We start from the raw sequence: 18,177 nt of genomic DNA on the forward strand, positions 1-18,177 counted from the left end.
ACCTGTCTGAAAAGCCAGTCGACACCTACGGTATGTGGCTAAACCAACTTAGCACAGAGCTGAGCACCAGGGTCCCATCTGTGTGGGCCCTAAGGGAGTGGGGGGAACACACCAGGAAGAGGGGTGGGGCACTCATGGGCAGAGGCTGCTAGAGGTTGGGGCCAGAGGCTAGAATTATAGTTATCTGCCCCCTTAAATATTGTTAGTCTAGAGGACATTATTTTTAGATTCAAGCTACATTCCTGATCACTGTCCCTAAAGGGGAAAGGAGTTCTCAAGCTAGCTAGATATAGCTGTAGATATTGATATACATCTCTGCATATAGATATATAGGATCCATATGTGTGTATACACACACACACACACACGTACATCTTAACTCTCTCCCCCTCCTTCCAAAGTCTTGTCTTTACCAGGATAAACACTGACAGTTCAATGGATTCTTACATACTTTCTGGTCAAACAACTACTAGATGTTTCCTATACCTGTAATTCCTTTCTCTATATATATGTGTATGTATATATGTATCTATGCATGTATCCTATAGCTGCATCTTTATCTCTCTATCCAAGTCTTGAGTCAATCAATCAATGAACATTTATTAAACATCTGTTTAATAATAATTTAATACATATATATAATATATTATTATTATATATTATTATATATAATATATATTATATTATATATATTATTAATTATATAAATATAATAATAATTTAATAAACATCTGTTTAATAAACAACATTTATTAAACATGTGCCAGGCACTGTGCTAAGTACTAGGGATACAGAAAGAGGCAAAAGACGGTGCCTGCCCTCAAGGAACTTACAGTCTAGTGGGGGAGACACCATGCAAACAAATAGGTACAAAGGAGGCTATATACAGGATAAATAGGAAATCATTAGGAAAGGGAAGGCACTAGAATTTAAAGGGGTTGGGGAAGACTTCCTATAGAAGGTGGTGTTTCAGTTGAGACTTAAAGAAAGCCAGAGAGGTCAGTAGCTGGAGTAAAGGAGGGAAGGAGAGCGTCCTAGGCGTGTGTATGTTGGAGAGCGGCCACAGGGAATGCCCCGGGCGGAGAGATGGAGGGTCTTGTTCGTGGAACAGCCCGTCCAGCATCACTGGACTGAAGAGTGTTGGGGAGGGAGGTGTGAGAAGGCTGGAAAGGCAGGAAGGGGCTAAGCTAGGAAGAGCTTGGAATGCCAAACAACAGTTTGTATTGGTTCCTGGAGGTTTATGGAGTGGGGGTGGGGTGGGGTGTGCTTTAGGGAAATCACTTTAGTGACTGAATGGAGGATGGAGTGGAGTGGGGAGAGACTGAAGGCAGGCTATTGCAATAATTAAGGTGTGAAGTAATGAGGGCCAGCATCGGAGGAGAGAAGGGGCGATATCTGAGAGATGTTTTGTTCCTGAAGACTACAGGAAAGTCACTGGGGTTTATTGAGTAGGAAAGTAACATGATCAGAATGCACCAAATGCCAGTTCAGCAAAAAAACACACATAGCCTGTAGCATATAAACCCATTTATCCAATCAATAGCAAACAAATCCCAGGAGGAACTTTTTATTTAGTCGTTTTTCAGTCTTATTCAATTCTTCGTGACCCCTTTTGGGGTTTTCTTGGCAAAGACCCCAGAATGGTTTGTCATTTCCTTCTCCAGCTCATTTTACAGGTGAGGAAATTGAGGCAAACAGGGTGACGTGACTTGCCAGGGTCACACAGCTAGTAAGTGTCTGAGGCCTGGTTTGATCTCAGTAGGACGAGCCTTCTTGACTCCAGGCCTGGGCACTCTCTGCACTATGCCGCCACCTAGCGGCTACACAGAAGAGAGCATACTAAACACACAGAGGTCTTGATCTCAGTCCGGATCTCCCCAGAGGGAAATGCCTCAGAACCTCTGGCATAGTAAGGGGGTCACGATTGAGGCTCTGGCTCGTCTCCATGTTCAGGGCCCTGAAGGGGGTCTGGAACCACATCTCCACTCTCTCCAAGCTGGCAGCCAGAAAACCAGGATTTCCCTTCTCCCAAGCTCTAGGCAACTGTGCCCGAGAGCAGACAAGGAGACTTGGGTCGATGCCACCAAAGGGGAGAGTCCTGTGCGAATGTGCTTTACAGTAAGCTCTACCTTTATCCAGGTACCCATAAACAGCCCAGGGCTAAGCCTGGATCCTGCCATTGCAGGGGTGCTTCCTTCCAAGGTGACAAGTCTTTACTGCCTCCGTTTTGGATCAGGCCTGTCAACTGGATCCAGAGCCACATGGTTCTATGATCATCACATCTCTCACTAGTCCACAGGAACAGCACTGGGGATTTTTGCTGGAACCTCAGGAAACCGTATCTCTGGTGTTTTCTTGATCATGCAGCTGCCAGCCCACGCTTCCTAAAGCACAGGAGCTCCAGAGGGTCTCTATTGCTTCTAGGATAAGATACAAACTCTTTAAAACCTTTCGGATCATGGCTCCGGTCAACTTGCTATCCTTCACACAGGCCATTCTATGTCCTGTCTCCAGACCTTTGGCAGCATGACGTAGCGGACAGGGCACTGCCGTTGGAGTCAGGAAGAGCTGGGTTCAGATCCTGACTCAGACAATAACTAGCTTAACCCTCTGTGCCTCAGTTTCCTCCTTTGTAAGATCAGGAGGTTAGACTGATGGCCTCAAGTCCCTTCTACCTCTGAAGGTCTAAATCTAAGGATCCTGTTGCAGCACTTCCTACTTCAAAGCTCCTACTCCCTTAGCTGGGAAGGGTTTCTAGAACTGTAGCTCACGAGCCCCCATCTGGTATGTTCTCCAGCCAGAGTTGGCTTTTTAAAAGGGGTATCTACACAGAAAGTATAAAAATAATTGGTACAAAAAACATACCCTCGGAAGTATGGGACACACATCGATGTCCAGGGAAAAGTACAGACTCAAACTTAGAGAGCCCATGGTATAAAGGGATAACTTACAGTTCCTGGTTGGGTGGAAAAATTTCCCCCTTCCTAGAGTCCTCATGAAGTTCCTTAGAGGCATGTGTAGCTCTCCTGGGCCCTGAATGTCAGCTCTGCTGTGGGGAAGCCTCAGTTCTATCCTTGCTCCCTGAAGCTGCCTTTCCCTAGCCAGCAGGTTGGTCATCTATCAGTTCCTGGCTGGATGTGTTTCCAGTGATAAGTGGAGTAGGGGTGGGATGCTCTGGGGTAACACCTTCCCTTCTCTGATATACCTAGGCCCAGAGGTGTGTCTAACTCAACCAATCCCAAGACATTTCCTTCTCTGATTTCATCCAGTGGCTCAAAGCATTTCCCTTCTCAAACCTTGTTTACATTTTAGCTTGATTGCTTGATTCAGTTGACGTGCAGAAATTGTTCAAATTTAATACATACATTTGATTGATTGATTCTGTACTTAATGAAAGAGGTAGCTGGACATGGAGTCAGGAAGACCTGAGTTCAAATTCTGCTTTGGACACTCACTAGCTGTGTGATGGGGGCAAGTCACTTAAACCTCTACTTCCCTATCTGTATCTGACTCTGACAATCCCTAGCTTCCTTAAAGTTCAACTCAAGTGTGGTTTCCCACAAAAGGCTTTTCCTGACCTCCTCCATCCTGGGAAGTTACTGTGCATTTCCTTTGCATTTAATCCAGGCAGCCTGGAGGCCACAAGTTCCCACGCATGATTTAACCAAACAAGCCAGGATGCGTTTACTAAGTGACAGCTGTGTGCCAGCCCCTATGCTAATTGAAGTGTAGGGATGTCTGCTAGAATGTTGAATGGGTGTCACCCATGTAGGTTATGTGTGCCCACATAGACCTTTCTAGATACGGCTCCCAAGGAGTCGAGAAAAGATATTGGGTAGATATATAAGCCTTGGTTATCTTACCCCCTACCCTCCCGCATCACCCCCCCCAGCCCCACTCCCCCCACCACCACCATTGTCCAAAGGGAGACTTTGATCCTTGCCAATGAAAGGTTGGAGCCAGAGGCTAGCTACTCTGCTTTCCTCAGAGAAAGGGTGTGCTAGGCTAGCATGGTATCTATCTCCTCCCTTAAATATTAGTTCAGGGGAAATCATTTTTAGGTTAAAATTGCACTCCTGACTGCTGCTCCTCCATGGGGAAAGGAGTACCCTAAGTGCTAAACCCAAGGCTTGACTGCCTTCCCACCAGATGCCAGATCAATAACGAACATATGTTGGTTTGCTTATCCTTCGTTTTGAAGAGGCTCAGTGACATCATGGGGGGATGTCTTGACCCGTGCGTGAATTGGATTTAAGAGACGCAGAGATGCACCAAGTCATCAGCCTCAGAGTATTCCAAGTCCAGGAGCGAGACAAAAATCAGGATGACTGGAGATGGCCTGGGATGCAGTGGATGACCTTGGCGTCTTCCACGGCTGGAAGCTCCAAGCGCTCCACAGAGCCTGCTTCATGGCCTTTGGAACACATTGTTCTCATTGGTCCATTCTTTACATGCTCGGGAAGACGTTCCCCCACTCACCAACAGGTCTGAAGCTTGTTGCTTGTCTTAACCTGGTTTAGCTAGCCTGCTGAGAGTTTTAGCAGGTGTGGCCGCCCTGTGTGCTACAGCTTCTTGGAGCCACAGGTGAGAGGTGGGTGAAAAGTGGGCACAAAGGTGATGGAGCACCCTGACAAGGGCTTGGCAGCCCTCCCACCAGAGGTGCTAGTCTTCCACATATGCATCTACCTATGTACATATGTGTGAACATATGTAAACAAATAGCGAAGAAACCCACCCAAGCCATTAGCAAAACAAATCAGAGAACGTATGTACAGGAGAAAAAAATATATGTGCACATGTGTGTATGCATATGTATATATGTATTATACATTTATGTATATGTGTGTCTGTGTGTGTGTCTATGTATATAATATGTGTGTGTATACATAGCAGCTAATACAGAGGGAAAATGAATGCTCCAACAGGGGCCAAGGTGATTTCAGTTCAGCGAAATGAGGGAGAGAGTCTCAGACCTCTCCTGAAGGGACATGCCCCCAAAGTCTCTAGTGTGGGGATAGGGTGCCAGCACCTTTACATTTCCTATGTCTTTTTCTGTCTTTCTCCAGGGACATGAGGAGAGTCTGGACCTGCACGTCTTTTTGCTCAAAGCTGGAAGCCAGAAGCCCAGGGTCTCTCTTCTCTCCAGCTCTCACCAACTCTGACCATCAGAAAGCCAGTTCAGAGCATTGAAGGATTAATCTCATCTGTGGAGGATAGTCTCATGCAAATGGTATTTGAACCACAGGTTATAGATGGGGATATTAGGATTCAATTCAAATCGATAAACATTTATTAAGCACCTACTATGTGCCAGGCCTATGTGCTACTGTAGTAAGCATTGGGGATACAAAAAGAGGTGAAAGACAGTCCTTGGCCTGACAAGGAGCTTACAGTCTATTGGGGGAGACAACATGCTCCTAGACTACTTGAGGGATGGGAGAATGGTGTTGCCCTCTACCGTAACAGGGAAGGTGGGGGAGGGGGTTCATGGGCAAAGATAATGAGTTTAGTTTTGGACATGCTAAGTTTATGATTTCTACAGGACGTCCTGTTCTAGGTGGCTGAAAGGCAGTTGGAGAAGCCAGATCAGAGGCCAGAAGAAAGAAAGGCAGAAAAGGTAGATCCAGACTTTGCTGTCCAAGCAACTTCCATTGACTCAGTGTGTAGCTAGCTGTTTTCTTATTTATGTCCCCCATTAGAAGGGCAGCGACAGTTTTGGACTTTCTTCGTATCTCTAGTGCTTGGCACATAGTAGGTGCTTAATAAATGCTGATTCCCTTTTCCTGAGGCAAAATAATCAATGCAAAATACGTGAAAAGGCAAAAAAGATCAGACTTCACAACTGTGCTGATGGAAAGCTGAATTCCAAATCTTTTCTTTAAAAAAAAAAAGACTGAGAAAAAAAATTTTCTTCAGAAATATTTTCCCTTGCTACCCTCAGAAAGGCAAATAATGATCAAATTCGAATTATGAGTCCAGCATCAGACCCAACTGAACAACAACAACAATAACAATTTACTGACTGACTGAAGGCCTGAACCAAGGAATATTAAGATTGAAAGTACTACTGAAGGGCCAACCTTAAGAAAATTACACTGGGTCATCCTTTAAGGCAGAAGAGGCATTACTGTAGAACAGTGGCTAATACAAAAAATTCCAATGCTTTTTAAATGCCAAAAAGCAAATTCTTGAAAGAGAAACAACTAGGAATTTAATACAATATTCCTGCAGATAGGCTTCCATTTATAAAATGTTAAAATTGGGGCAGAGAACTAAACCTCTGACTAAATGTGAGCAGTTTGCTAGACTGGGGGCTCTGAGCTATTGTGATACTACTCCTACCTTTTCTCTTAATATAAACTCCCTAAAGGAGCAGAGGAAACTATACAGACCTCATAGATCATCATATTGCTGCAGTTAAAATGAGTTATTGTATTGTACAAAGTTATTGTAACTTTGTAACTGATCATATCTCCAGAGACCAAGGGAAAAAGTCAGAAAAGGCCCATGATCATTGATCACCTTAACCCAGCCCTCTTTAGCTGAAACAACAGCCCCCACTGATGTTAAAAGTGCATTAGTGTGCCTCTCTTTCCATATCCCAGGGGTGGGGAACCTGCAGCCTCACGGCCACATTGTGGCCTTCTAGGTCATTGGGTGGGGCCTTTTGACCAAGTCCAAGTTTTACAGAACAAATACTTTTATTAAGGGGATTTTTTCTGTGAAGTTCGGATTCCGTCAAAGTTCTGCACTTGAGGACCTAGAGGGCCACTGGTGGCCTCCAGGCTGCAGGTTCCCCATCTGTGCCATATCCCCTCCCCAACATTGACTAGTACTATCTTTTATTGTCATATTATCATATTTGCCAATTTCTTGAGTATGCAGCACCACTTTAAGTTTGTTTTGATGTGCATTTCTCTTACTTTTAGTGATTTAGATTATTCTTTCATATATATATTTTTCAATTCTTCTTTTGGAAACAATATCCTTTGATCATATATCTACATGGGAATGCTTTTCGATATAAGACCTTTATCAAACATATTTGACATGAAGATTTTTTTCTTCAATTGACTGCTTTTTCATTTTGGATGCATTGATTTTCTGTAAAAGCTTTTCACTTTTATGTGTAATATAGGGACAGGGTTAATGCACAACAGCATGCACAGACAGACCTTTCTTTTTTTTTTTTAAGGCAGTTAGGGTTAAGTGACTTGCCCAGGGTCACATAGCTAGTATCAACAGACAGACCTTCTGATCTGAGATCTAGGTAGAGTTAGCCCAGAATGGATGTGAAACAGTTCCTTCTCTTTACCCTGCAGACTGTGGCCATGCCTGGCCACAGGCCAGCGGCTCTGGCATTCATGAGTTTTAGTGGCCTATTAACTTTGATTCCTTTCAGTAAATGTTATCTAATCTATAATGTGTGTGGGCAATACTTTCTGGTCAGGCCAAATTAGGAAGGAGATAAAAATCTCAAATGGGGTGGGGGTAAATTGGGTCAAATGAATTATATTTTCTATATCCATGCTCTAGACTTACACTTCAGAAGAAGAAAAAAGGCTGGGGCCTTTTCCCATGCCCAAAGAAAGGGACTTGGAAGCTGCTGAAGTTTGAGATTGGAGGTCCATCTGGAGGTTTACGCCAGCAGTATTCTGAATATCTGATCCCTAGGAGGTGCACTTGCTTGCTAGACTGTTGAATCTTCCTACCTTTTGGTCTTGGTGGCAATGTGAAGCAGGTGCTCCTGGAAAGGAGAACAGTCCTGCAACAGCATCCCCACCCTATCCCCAAAATATGGTTAACGACTAAAAATTTGATATGAGTCAACTGCGCAAGAAGGCAGGCAAAAATGCTGGAGGGCTCTTTGGCTGCATTAAGAATGACAGAATTCTAGAATTGGAAAGGATCCCGATGGCCATCCAGTTCCCCATTATCTGTACTAGAATGCCCTCTCCAATGTACCCAGCAAATGATCACGCAGACTTTGTATAAAGACCACCAATGATGGGTATTTATTAAGCACTTGCCATGTACCATGTGCCAAGTACTCTATGCCTTCTAATCAAATGTGATAAACCACTACAAACCACTTAGCACAGTGGCTGGTACATAGTAGGTGCTTTAAAAAAATGTTTGTTCTCTAGCTCATGTGGAGAGCCCTTTTTGTGGCATCTAGGACTGGGAGATGACAGAGGGAACTCTGTGCCAGGGACACGACTGCAGACCGACCACAAGATGCTTCCTGGCTAATACCAGCTACCCACAATTCTCTGAAGTGAAGGACTCTTGGGGGGTTGTAGGAAAATGCCTGATTGTCTACATTTTGTGACTACATTCTGGGCTCTCTAGGACCATATGGGTCCTTGTGGGGAGGAGAATGCCCTTCCTTCCATAAAGCATTCGGAAAACCTGAATGCCGCATGTGTGTTCTGTCATGTGTCCTATGCGTTTGGTCTAGACGAGTAAGGCACATGCTGTAGGTGATTTTATCTGTTTTGCATCATGCTTCTGCATGGACCATAAGTCTGTCATACTTATTTCTAATGTGGATAATATGTCACAGGTTCTTGCAGGTCTCCTGTGTAGTTGCAATGATTTTGATTACACTATGCGCTAATTGATGAATGTATATTTTTACAAATGCATCCATGTACCCAGGGTGATTTGCAGGGATTGCAAATTCTTTGCTGGGGGGAAATTTAAGGAAGCAGTATGTCCCTGGCCAAATGAGAGTCATGGTCTTCTGGTAGTCCTGCCCCCTAGGACTTGCATGACAATTCCTACCTGGCTATGTCAGTCTAATGAATGCAGGCTGTTAAGCAGCGGGTAGGGTATTGAATCTAGATAGAGGATGAAAATGATCAAGTCGGGGTTCTGATGGTGGAACACATGACGAGAGGCTGAATACAAGTACCATTCTGTGGCTTCTGGGGTTTCTTCAACTCTGTGGTTTTGTGACTCTGCAGTCTTTCATGAGACCCTCTAAGAGGGTGACAATACTCATCACCATCTCCTGAAGGAGTGTGTAATGTCCCTGGTCATTAGGCAGATTAACTCTTACAGGTGAGTTGCTGATGTGACATTTGGTCCTTGTGGAGAGAGGCGATATCCAAGATCCCTCAGATCAACTGCCATTACTGGTCATGGGGCAGATCCAGTCCTTGGAGGAATGGGTGATATGACTGGTTACTAGGCAGATTTAGTCATCCAGGAAAGGAATAACTGATCATCTGCTGACTTACTCACTTAGGGGAACAGGTGGCGTTACTAAGGTATAGAGTTTTGTCCCTTGAGAGAAAGAATGACACCATTAGTTTCTATTCCTGAATACTTTGTCTTAGGATGATCAAGTCATGCATTGATCTCAGTTAATTTAATAAGAAAGAAAAGCCTTACACCTGAGTGAATTGATTTCATGAATACAAGATAGAGGGAATGAACAGATAAGCATTCATCTGAAAAAGATCTGAGAATCTTAGTGGACCACAAGTTCCTCGTGCATCCACAGTGTAACATATCAACCAACGGAGCTAATGTTATCTGAGGTTGTATAGAATACCCAGCACATACTCTGCCTCTGTCAGACCCCCCTCCAGAGTATTTTGTTCAGTTCTGGGCCCCTTTAAAAATGACATTAATAAGCTGGGGAGTGAGTTGTCTAGAGGAGGATAACCAGGATGGCAAATCTGCTGAAAACTGGGCAGAGTCAGCTTGGAAAAAACTTAGTGAAGGGGTGGGGGAGGCAGTGGAAACCAGAGCGCCATCTTCTAGTGCTTGAAGGGCATATGGAGCATGGGCATCTCCTTCTGTTTGTCCCCAGAAGGAAGGATCCAGAAGCCAAGGTGACATGTCTCAGAGGCCAGAAAAGGCTTAACTTCAGGAAAACCTTCTTCCCAAGAAGAGTGGCCCCCAAGTGGCATGGGCTGCCACAAGAGGTAGATGGGGGTACCCACTCACTGGAGGGCTTGAGAAAGAGGCTAGAGGACCCCTAGTCGGATAGAGGCTCTTGTGTAGGTAGGGGCTGCTGGTGACCATCGTGAGGATTCTCTAGCCCCATGAGGAAGGGGAGGGAGTGCCTGGCAGAGCTTCTGACCTGGAGTCCCTTCTCTTAGCATGCCCAACAGCTGTTCCCATGGATTTTGAGGGGGCTAAGAGGCTGCGCTGTCCCACCGGCCCGCTGGCCTCCTCTTTGGCCTCTGCAGCCTGGGCCTCAGAAAGCCTTGAGGTCTTCCTGGAGGAGGCTGCTTGCTGATCCTGGGACGAGGTCAGGGACAAGGTCGGGGAGGAAGTCAGCAGAAGCTGGGGAGAGGAATCCTGAGGCTGTGGCAATATGACCGGCTCCTTTGGGCACTTTAACAGACCCATCAGGATGGGCAGGAGGGACAGCAAGATGAGGCTAATCCCCAGCATCACAGCCCACAGCGGGTAGGGAAGCGGCGACTCTGTGGACCGTGAAGACAAAGGTGGCCAAGGTCACTCGGGGTGCCGTGGGGTCAGGACTGAAACCGAGAGATACTGTGCCTGAATGGGAGATTGCTGGGAAGAAGGGAGGGAGGAACACTGGTGAGGGATGGGGAGAGAGCACGCCTGGCCGCTGGGGGAGGTGACGGCTAGAGGGCCACCTGCTTCCCTGAGGTGAGGGAAGGGGTGAGGACGAGGGTGGCTGCCTGGGTGCCTGAGGGGCAGGGGTGGGCAGGCCTTAGCAGCCCACAGTGCTGCTGTCCCAGGCTCCATAGATGGGCTATGCCAGAATCATCTCCCACAGGTTGCACATGAGAAGGATCAGTAAAATCAGCAAGGCGATGCAGCACAGCAGGTACTCATGCCCGAGTGAGACGCTGAACCCCCGCGTGGCCCACGCTTCATTTATGAATCTGGAGGTGGCCGTGCACAGGGAGCTGAGACGGGGGCTCCCAACCCCCGGGGGGGCCAGCCCTGGCTCCCCTGGCCTTCTCCTCTCCCCAGATGCCCCCACTCCCCCCGGCTTCTCTCTGGGTTTCCCACTGTCCCGGAATGTCTGACTCTTCCCAGGCTTCTCTGGGTTACACGGGGCCTCCCTTGGTCTTCCTGGTCCCCCTGGTTCTCTCTCGGTTTGCCAGAATCTCCTTTCTGGGTCTCCCCGCATCTTTCAGGGCCTGGCTCTCCCTGCGTAGCTCCCTCAGTGGGCTCCCAGTCACCTCTTAGCCCCATAGATCCAGGCCATGCCAACGTTCTCCAGGAGGCCCACGATGCACAGAGGCAGACCGATGGCAAAATCAGCGGACACAGTCAGGAAGTAGAGACCGGAGCACTGAGTGAAGGGGAGGCCACACAGGAAGCCCGGGCAGCCAATGGTCACTGACCGGCAAGGGGCAGCCGTGGCAGGGAGGAAGGGGGCAGGTCAGGGGTCAGAGGTCAAAGGTGCACGGGCATAGCCTGAGGGAGGATGGGGGCGGGGGGGCAGCCGGGGGTCACAGCGTTCACCAAGTTGGTCTCTGGTTAGGAAAAGGTCGGGGAGATGGGATTGGAGAGCAGGGCTCTCTGGGTCGCTCGCCAATTTTAAAGCTCTTTCCTGGCTCTCTTCTGCGCTCCTCCGGCCCGGTAGAGGCTCTGCTCCCAAACTGCTCTCAAGAATCCCACAGAACCTCATACCCCACCCAGAACCTCAGCTAAGAACCTTACTGACAAAACAGAGACCCCGGCCATGAGCTGCCTCTTCTCCCCATCGCATCTCAAAGCCGTTTGACATCATCCCCACTCTCTCCTCCTTCAATCCCACCTCTGATGATTTAGTGACCTTCCTCATCCCCGAGGATTCAGGCTCTCAACCCTATTCTCCCCAAAGTTCCCAACGAGCCGCTTTCCTCTGCATCTCCATCTTGACGCCGATGGCCTCCTTTGGGGGATGTGCGACTAGGTGGCCTAGTAGATAGAGCACTGGCGAAGACCTATCTTCGTGAGTTCAAATCCAGCCTCACACACATACTAGATGTGTGACCCCGGGCAAGTCACCTAACCCGGGTTTGCCTCAGTTTCCTCATCTGGAGAAGGAAATGGCAAACCACTCCAGAATCTTTGCCAAGAAAATCCCCAAATGGGGTCACAAAGAGTCAGACATGCCTGAATAACAACAGCAAGAAGTCCCTTTTAGACTTCCCAGAAGCTGAAGGACACAGATAAGATAAAGCTTGATCCCTTTCAGGTAGGATTGAATCATTCTTCTATTTATAAAGTATCTGAAGCTTGGGCTCATTTGCATATAAAAGCTAGCATTTTATGCAGCTGCTTTATGAATATTATCTCATTTGATTAGCCCAACAATCCTGAGAGGAATGATATTATTTATCCCCATTTTATCTGCTAAGGGACTTGCCCAAGGTCACACAGCTGGGAAGTGTCTGAGGCAAGATTTGAACACAGATCTTTCTAACTCCAGGCCCAAAGCTCTATCTACTGCTCAAAGTTTTAAAAACCTGAGAAATTCTGAACCTCTGAGCACAGTGGTTGGTTAATGGGCTAACAGTCATTGTCTGGTTATGGCCTAGCCTGCAAAGATGAAGATTTGGAAAATTTCCAAGATGGTCACCATATGTTAGGATGAGATCCTTCACCAAGGGAAACCAGCCCTGAACCAGAGAGAGTTGGCAAATGGAGAAGCTGTATCTTTTCCGCCTTCTGCCAAGGAGCTGACAAAGTCCAGGACTTCAGCACCAAGGCCACAGAATAACAGAAACCTCTGCAAATGCGAAGCCAAGGTTCTCTGCCTCCCAGTTCAAAGAGCACAATAGCTACCTACCATGGTCCATTTGAAGACTCAGCCTCTGGTGTCCAGCAGATGCACCAGTCAGCAGAGATACTGTACCCTGGGGGGGGGGGGGCAGAAGTATTAGCTCCATGTTATGGGGATCCCCCATATAGGGATAGTCCAGCTGTGGAGAGACCATCCATCACACCCAGAGGAAATCACTGCAGCCAGAGTTCAATGCTATCAGTTATGCCTGATCATATCAAATCAATGCCAGAGTTATGACTCACCTTGGCCACTTGTGCCTCGAAACCACCACTTTTAAGTTTATGCCCATCCCCTCCCATGGGCTCTGTGTATTTGTGGAAAAGCATGCCCCAGATTTATTGGGAGGAATGTTTTGTGCTGGTTGTTCTGTCTACGGCATTGGAATAAATACTTTTGATAAGAGCCTGTTGAATCTCCTGGACAATCGTCAAAGGGGAGCACGCTAGTGGGGGCTTGTGGGTTACAGTAGTAGAAGTAGCTGCTCCCAGTCTTACCCTTAGAATAGGAGGTCACAGCCACCAACCTACAAGTACAAGTTCACAGGCAGGTTCCTGGCATGGCCCAAATGCCTTGTGACCCCTAGCTTTGTAGCTGCTCATTAATAGAAACTTGCCTACTTATCTGGCTGTTCCTCAGTCTCTTTTGCCAGGCCATCATCCATATCCTGCTATCTAACTGTGAGGGATCCCTAAGGCTCTGCCCCAGGCCTCTTCCTCCATTAAACTCACTCTCTCTCACACACACTCTCTCCCTCCCTCCCTTTCAATCTCTCTCCCTCTCTCCCTCTCTCTCTCTCACCCCCTCTCTCTTCCCCCCTCTCCTCTCTCCCCCTCTTCCTCCCTTCCTCCGCCTCCTCCTCTCTCTCTTTCCCTCTCCCTCTCTCTTTCTCTCCCTTTCAATCTCTCTCTCTCCCTTCCTCCCTCCTTCTCTCCCTCCCTCCCTCTCCTTCAATCTCTCTCTCCCTCCCTTCCTCTCTCTCCCTCTCTTTCTCTCCTAACTGACATCCTTGTCTCAATCATGCTCCGATCCACCCTCACCCAGCTGCCTAAGTAATCCTCCTAAAGCCCAGGCCTGACCTTGCTCGAAAACCTTGATACGCCCTGCTGGTTCTCAGGTATGTGACGAGTGGATCAAATCTGATGCCTCCAACCTGCCACCCTCCTCAGCCAGGCACCGAAGTCCCTCTGGCACCCAGCCCTCTGCAGGCCTGTTCCATGTTATTCTCCTTCCCTCACTCTGTGTCTCAGCCCAACCTGCCTGTTTGTCCAGAGTCCCTGCCTTTGCACGCCTGGTGTGCTCTGGCTTCCTTCGGGGATCCGCTAAGGGGCCTCCCACTGGCAGCCTTTCCTGAGCCCTCTCCTCTCTCACTCCTCTGTTTGCACGTGGTTTTCCTGGTAGAATGTAAGCTCCTTGAGGGCAGGGATGCTTACGGGTTGGCCTTGCTTCCCCAGTGCTTAGCACAGAGACTGCCTGGCACAGGGCAGGGGCTTCGTCGATGCCTGGAGGGTTGGACAGAACCACGGTCCGAGGTCAAGGGTTAAGGCTTAGGGCGGCACCTACCCGAGATGATCAAAGAGGAATTTTGAAGGCGGGGGACGCTGTGCTGCAGCGGAATCAGGACACCCTGCAGCAGCCCCAGTGAAGTGCTCAGCCCCAGCTGGATTGGCGTCAGGAAGAAGACGACAGACCAGAAGGGAGAACCTGGGAACTTGGTTATTGCTTCAGTGAAGGCCATGAAGACCAGGCCCGGGGTCTTCTATGTACTGTGGGTGGGGAGAGGTGGGGGGATGCCCAGGATGAGTGGGAGCCAGCTGGGGTTCCGGCCTCGCTGAGGGTTCCCCCCATGCAGTCCCCCTGATCTGGGTCCGAATGACTTCAGTGGGAGGGCAATTTGAGAAGTCCCAAACTCTCCAGCCACCATCCCTCCAGGAATCTGCCCCCCGCCAAGCCACCTCCCCTGGGGGGGGCACTTTTAGAAGTCCCCACCCTGCCCCCCAGTCACCCCCCTTCCAGGAATGCCCCCCCCGGCCCCTGCCACACTCCTGGCTCTTCCCCACCGACATGCATGAACTGCTCCTCCAAGTGGCAGTTGGGCCCGTGCTCCAGAACCTTCTTCCTCAGATCGCTGTCAAGCTTATTTAACCACATGGTGTACCCTTTGACTGACTTCTTCAACAGCTCTGCGGGGGGGAATTGCCTCTCGGGGCAGCCTCCCCGCTTCGATCAGCTGCAGCAGCTCCCAAGAGCTCCTGGTTCAGGGGGGTGGGATGTGGTCACCATCTGGCTCTTCCTCTATTCCCTCCTTCTTCAGGAAGGGCCCCAGACCGGCAGAGCTAGGGGGCCTGCGGCAGGCATCTCAGCAACCCTGACCCTGACTGGAAGGAATGTCAGGACAGGGACTGGGGGTAGGGGAGGGATGAGGCAGAGAACCGGAAGGCAGAAACAAGAGGGGGCCCCCTGGAGTACCTGGCTCCCCTTGGGGGGGGGGCTAGATTCTCTCCAGGACAGATGACCCAGTGTCCTAGTAACATTATGGCTAGTCAGACTGTCCTCTGTTCCACCCTTCACCAGAAAGACGCTCATGCCCTGGACCTAGAGCTCATTCCACTTCGGGCTAGCGGGCTTGCTAGCCTTGCCAGGGGCCCCCCACAGAACAGAGAAAGTGCCTCCCTTTCGTCCCTCGAGCCATCACGGGTGTAGAGGGTGGCCTGGAAACCCAGCACATTGAACACCACCTGAGCGGCCATGAGACAAAAGGCCAGGTTGAAGAATGCCACGATGAACACGTCCTGGGCACAGCTCTTACTCGTTTACATACGAGGACAAGATGATGCTGTTGCCAAAGCCCAGGCCCATGTTGTAGAACACCTGCGTTCCCGCTTGCTTCCACAGCAGCGGAGAGACGGAGAGACGATGGCTGATTATCTGCAGAGGGACAGGAGCGGGAGAGGCTAGAGCACTGGCTGGCTACACCCACAGGGAGCGGAGGAAGTCTGACAGCCTGGCCACGGTCTCCCCCAGGAGGCAGCTGGACAGGGCAGAGGGGCCCCGGAGAGTGGATTTTAGAGTAATCATCCTAAGTGTGGCTGACACAGAGAGCTCTCCCTGTATGACTCACAGATAGGGGATGGGCGTTATTGTCCCCTGTTGTACAGAGAGGGAAAACTGAGTCTCCGAGAGCCTGGGGCCCCTCACCTTGGTGGTCACCAAGCGACGCAGCCCGTAAATGGAACCTTGCAGCAGGTAGCTTTGGATGAGGAAGCAGGACAGGATGGCGTAGGAGATCATCATGGAGAAGTACAGCATCTGGAGGGTGGCAGGCGTTGTCAGAGGTCGGGCCAGGGGTCACTGGGGTCAGGGGTCAGAGTTTGCAAGATTCCCAGTCACCAGCCCCTTCCCCTCCCTTTTGTCTTCACGCCCCGTATTGAGATGAATATGATTAAGATCCAAACCACCAAGAGGCAGATGGAGAGGCTCGAGACGATGCCCCCGCTCTTCTCCACGCTGCTTGTGACTTCCACGGTCTGCGAGTACCAGAAATAAATGGATGGCGTGGTGCGGGCACACTCGGGATCTGGGGAGCCAGGACAGGAATGACGAGACTCAGGGAGGAAGAGACAGGCAGGGCAGGGTCCCTCCGCCCCAGCCCCGCTGGCCGCTCACCAGGGATGCTAGTGTTCTTCCACACTGGGCACTGGTTCCAGGGCAGTGGGTACTGGAAGGAGTTGCTGAGGCTGAAGATACTCCACGCAATGAACATGTTATAATAAGAAACATACCTGCAGGAGTGGGGCAGAGGCTCGGACAGGCTGGGCTCCTGGGCCACCTCCCCCCCGGGAGAGCCGGCAGCACTGAGGGGCCCCCAACCTCACTGGGCTGCAGGCCAGGCCCACGCCCCACAACCGGGGGTGGAGCTGCGTCCAGACTCCGAAGGGCGCCTTCTGCCCCAAAGCCATCTCCATGAACACCAAGGGGATGCCCAGGGTGAAAAGCAGCAGCACATAGAGTAGAAGGAAGGTTTCTGGGGGGTTCAGAGAGACAGAGGAGAAGCAGGCATGCAGCTCTTCCCTTGACTTCCTTCCTCCCCCAGCCTCCCACGGGGTCCCAGGCAGCTCTCTTCTCAGCCCTTCTGGCCCCTTCTCTTCAGGGACTCGGGTGTCCTTGCCCCAGCTCTGCCCCCTCAAGGAACCAGGCACTCGTCCCTCAGCGCCCCGCCTCCCCCAGCCCCTCTAAGACCCAGGCATTTAGACCCTCAGCTCACCGCCTCCATTCTGGTGGCACAAAGAAAGAAACCTCCAGACGGCGCCCAATCCCACACCGAAGCCCACCTGTGCCATGATGTACTCCATCTCACGGCTCCAGGCCCGATCGGCCTCACTGTACATCACCTTTAAGCTGTGCACTGCCTTTGGAGTACCTTTCTCAGCCTCCATCCTATGACCAGGGGCTGAGGGGGGACACAGCCAGAGGCCCAAAGCACAGGTCCTCCCTTAGAGCAGGGGCCAGGGAGCAGGGGAAGAGCTGTGGAGGACTCACACCGAGGACCCCATCTCCCACCAGCCCTAGGCAGGCACAGCCTCAGAGATCACTGAGTCCAGACCCTCCGTGTGTTAGCTGGTAAAAAGCAGAGAGCCAAGAGGCTGACCCAGGTCCTGTGGCTTCCAACTCAGCTCCTTCTCCTATGCCCGTCTGCCCCCTATGATGCCAAAGGCTCCCAAAGGGGGCTTAGAACCAAGACCACTCCTATCTATCCAGTCCCTGTCAGGATCTAGAACTTAGACCCAGAAACTATGAGTTGTCCCCAGAATCTGGGGGAAACTAACTCAACTACAAACACTTAGAAACCGGACCTGCAGAGTTCCTCTAGAACTCAGAAACACTGACCTAGAACCCATCCACCCCACATAGCTCAGAATAGTCCTAAAATTCAAGAACCCTGAAGAACTCTAGGGCCTAGCACTAGAACTTAGAATCCAATATCCCCAATCTGCAGGATGGTAGAGACCTAGAACCTAAGAGCAACTACTCCCTCCCATGTAGACCCCAGACCTAGAACTAAGGACCTCACCTCTGAGAAATCCCAGAGTCCTGACGTAGAACCTGAGAGCAGTCCCCCAGGTCCCTAGACAACCTCCCAAATCTAGAACTGAGGCCCTCCCCTCCTAGGACTGTTCCGACCTGCACCTCAGCCCTGTGGCGCCTGGTGGAGTGAGGGTAGATTTGGTTCTGTGTCTCAGAGGGAGAGACAGTTAACACTCGTCGCTCAGCACCCAAGGCAGGGGCTCCCCGACCCCAGGGAGGACAGGGGCCAGGAGGCCCGGGTCCCTGTACTGGTCACCGAGCACGAGGGAGCGGTGTCGGCGGCAGGGGTCCGGTCAGTGCCAGGTCCCTCGCGCAAACAG

At 50.0% G+C, this 18,177-nt stretch overlaps 1 protein-coding gene and 1 long non-coding RNA gene across 3 annotated transcripts; one reads left to right on the forward strand and one right to left on the reverse strand.

Annotated features, from left to right (window-relative positions):
* On the forward strand, positions 1–10,757 carry LOC114041088. Of its 2 annotated transcripts, XR_003568874.1 has the most exons (5): positions 1–30; positions 5,067–5,230; positions 5,543–5,617; positions 7,537–9,938; positions 10,363–10,757. It is a non-coding gene; the product is annotated as an uncharacterized LOC114041088 (long non-coding RNA). The 2 variants fall into 2 exon arrangements; XR_003568873.1 differs by lacking the exon at positions 5,543–5,617.
* Positions 9,934–18,096, reverse strand: SLC6A16 (solute carrier family 6 member 16). Its single transcript, XM_027859328.1, is given in 14 exon segments — positions 9,934–10,451; positions 10,714–10,877; positions 11,181–11,340; positions 14,336–14,531; positions 14,837–14,956; positions 14,958–15,030; positions 15,458–15,583; positions 15,585–15,700; positions 15,971–16,083; positions 16,176–16,349; positions 16,439–16,542; positions 16,544–16,554; positions 16,648–16,796; positions 17,037–18,096. Coding segments are annotated over 14 exon segments (2,079 nt in total). The 5' UTR covers positions 17,209–18,096; the 3' UTR covers positions 9,934–10,050.
* Between the last annotated feature and the right edge of the window lie 81 nt (positions 18,097–18,177).

This window comes from Vombatus ursinus, unplaced genomic scaffold (genome assembly GCF_900497805.2).
Source record: "Vombatus ursinus unplaced genomic scaffold, bare-nosed wombat genome assembly UNPS02014165.1, whole genome shotgun sequence".
Taxonomy (NCBI): domain Eukaryota; kingdom Metazoa; phylum Chordata; class Mammalia; order Diprotodontia; family Vombatidae; genus Vombatus; species Vombatus ursinus.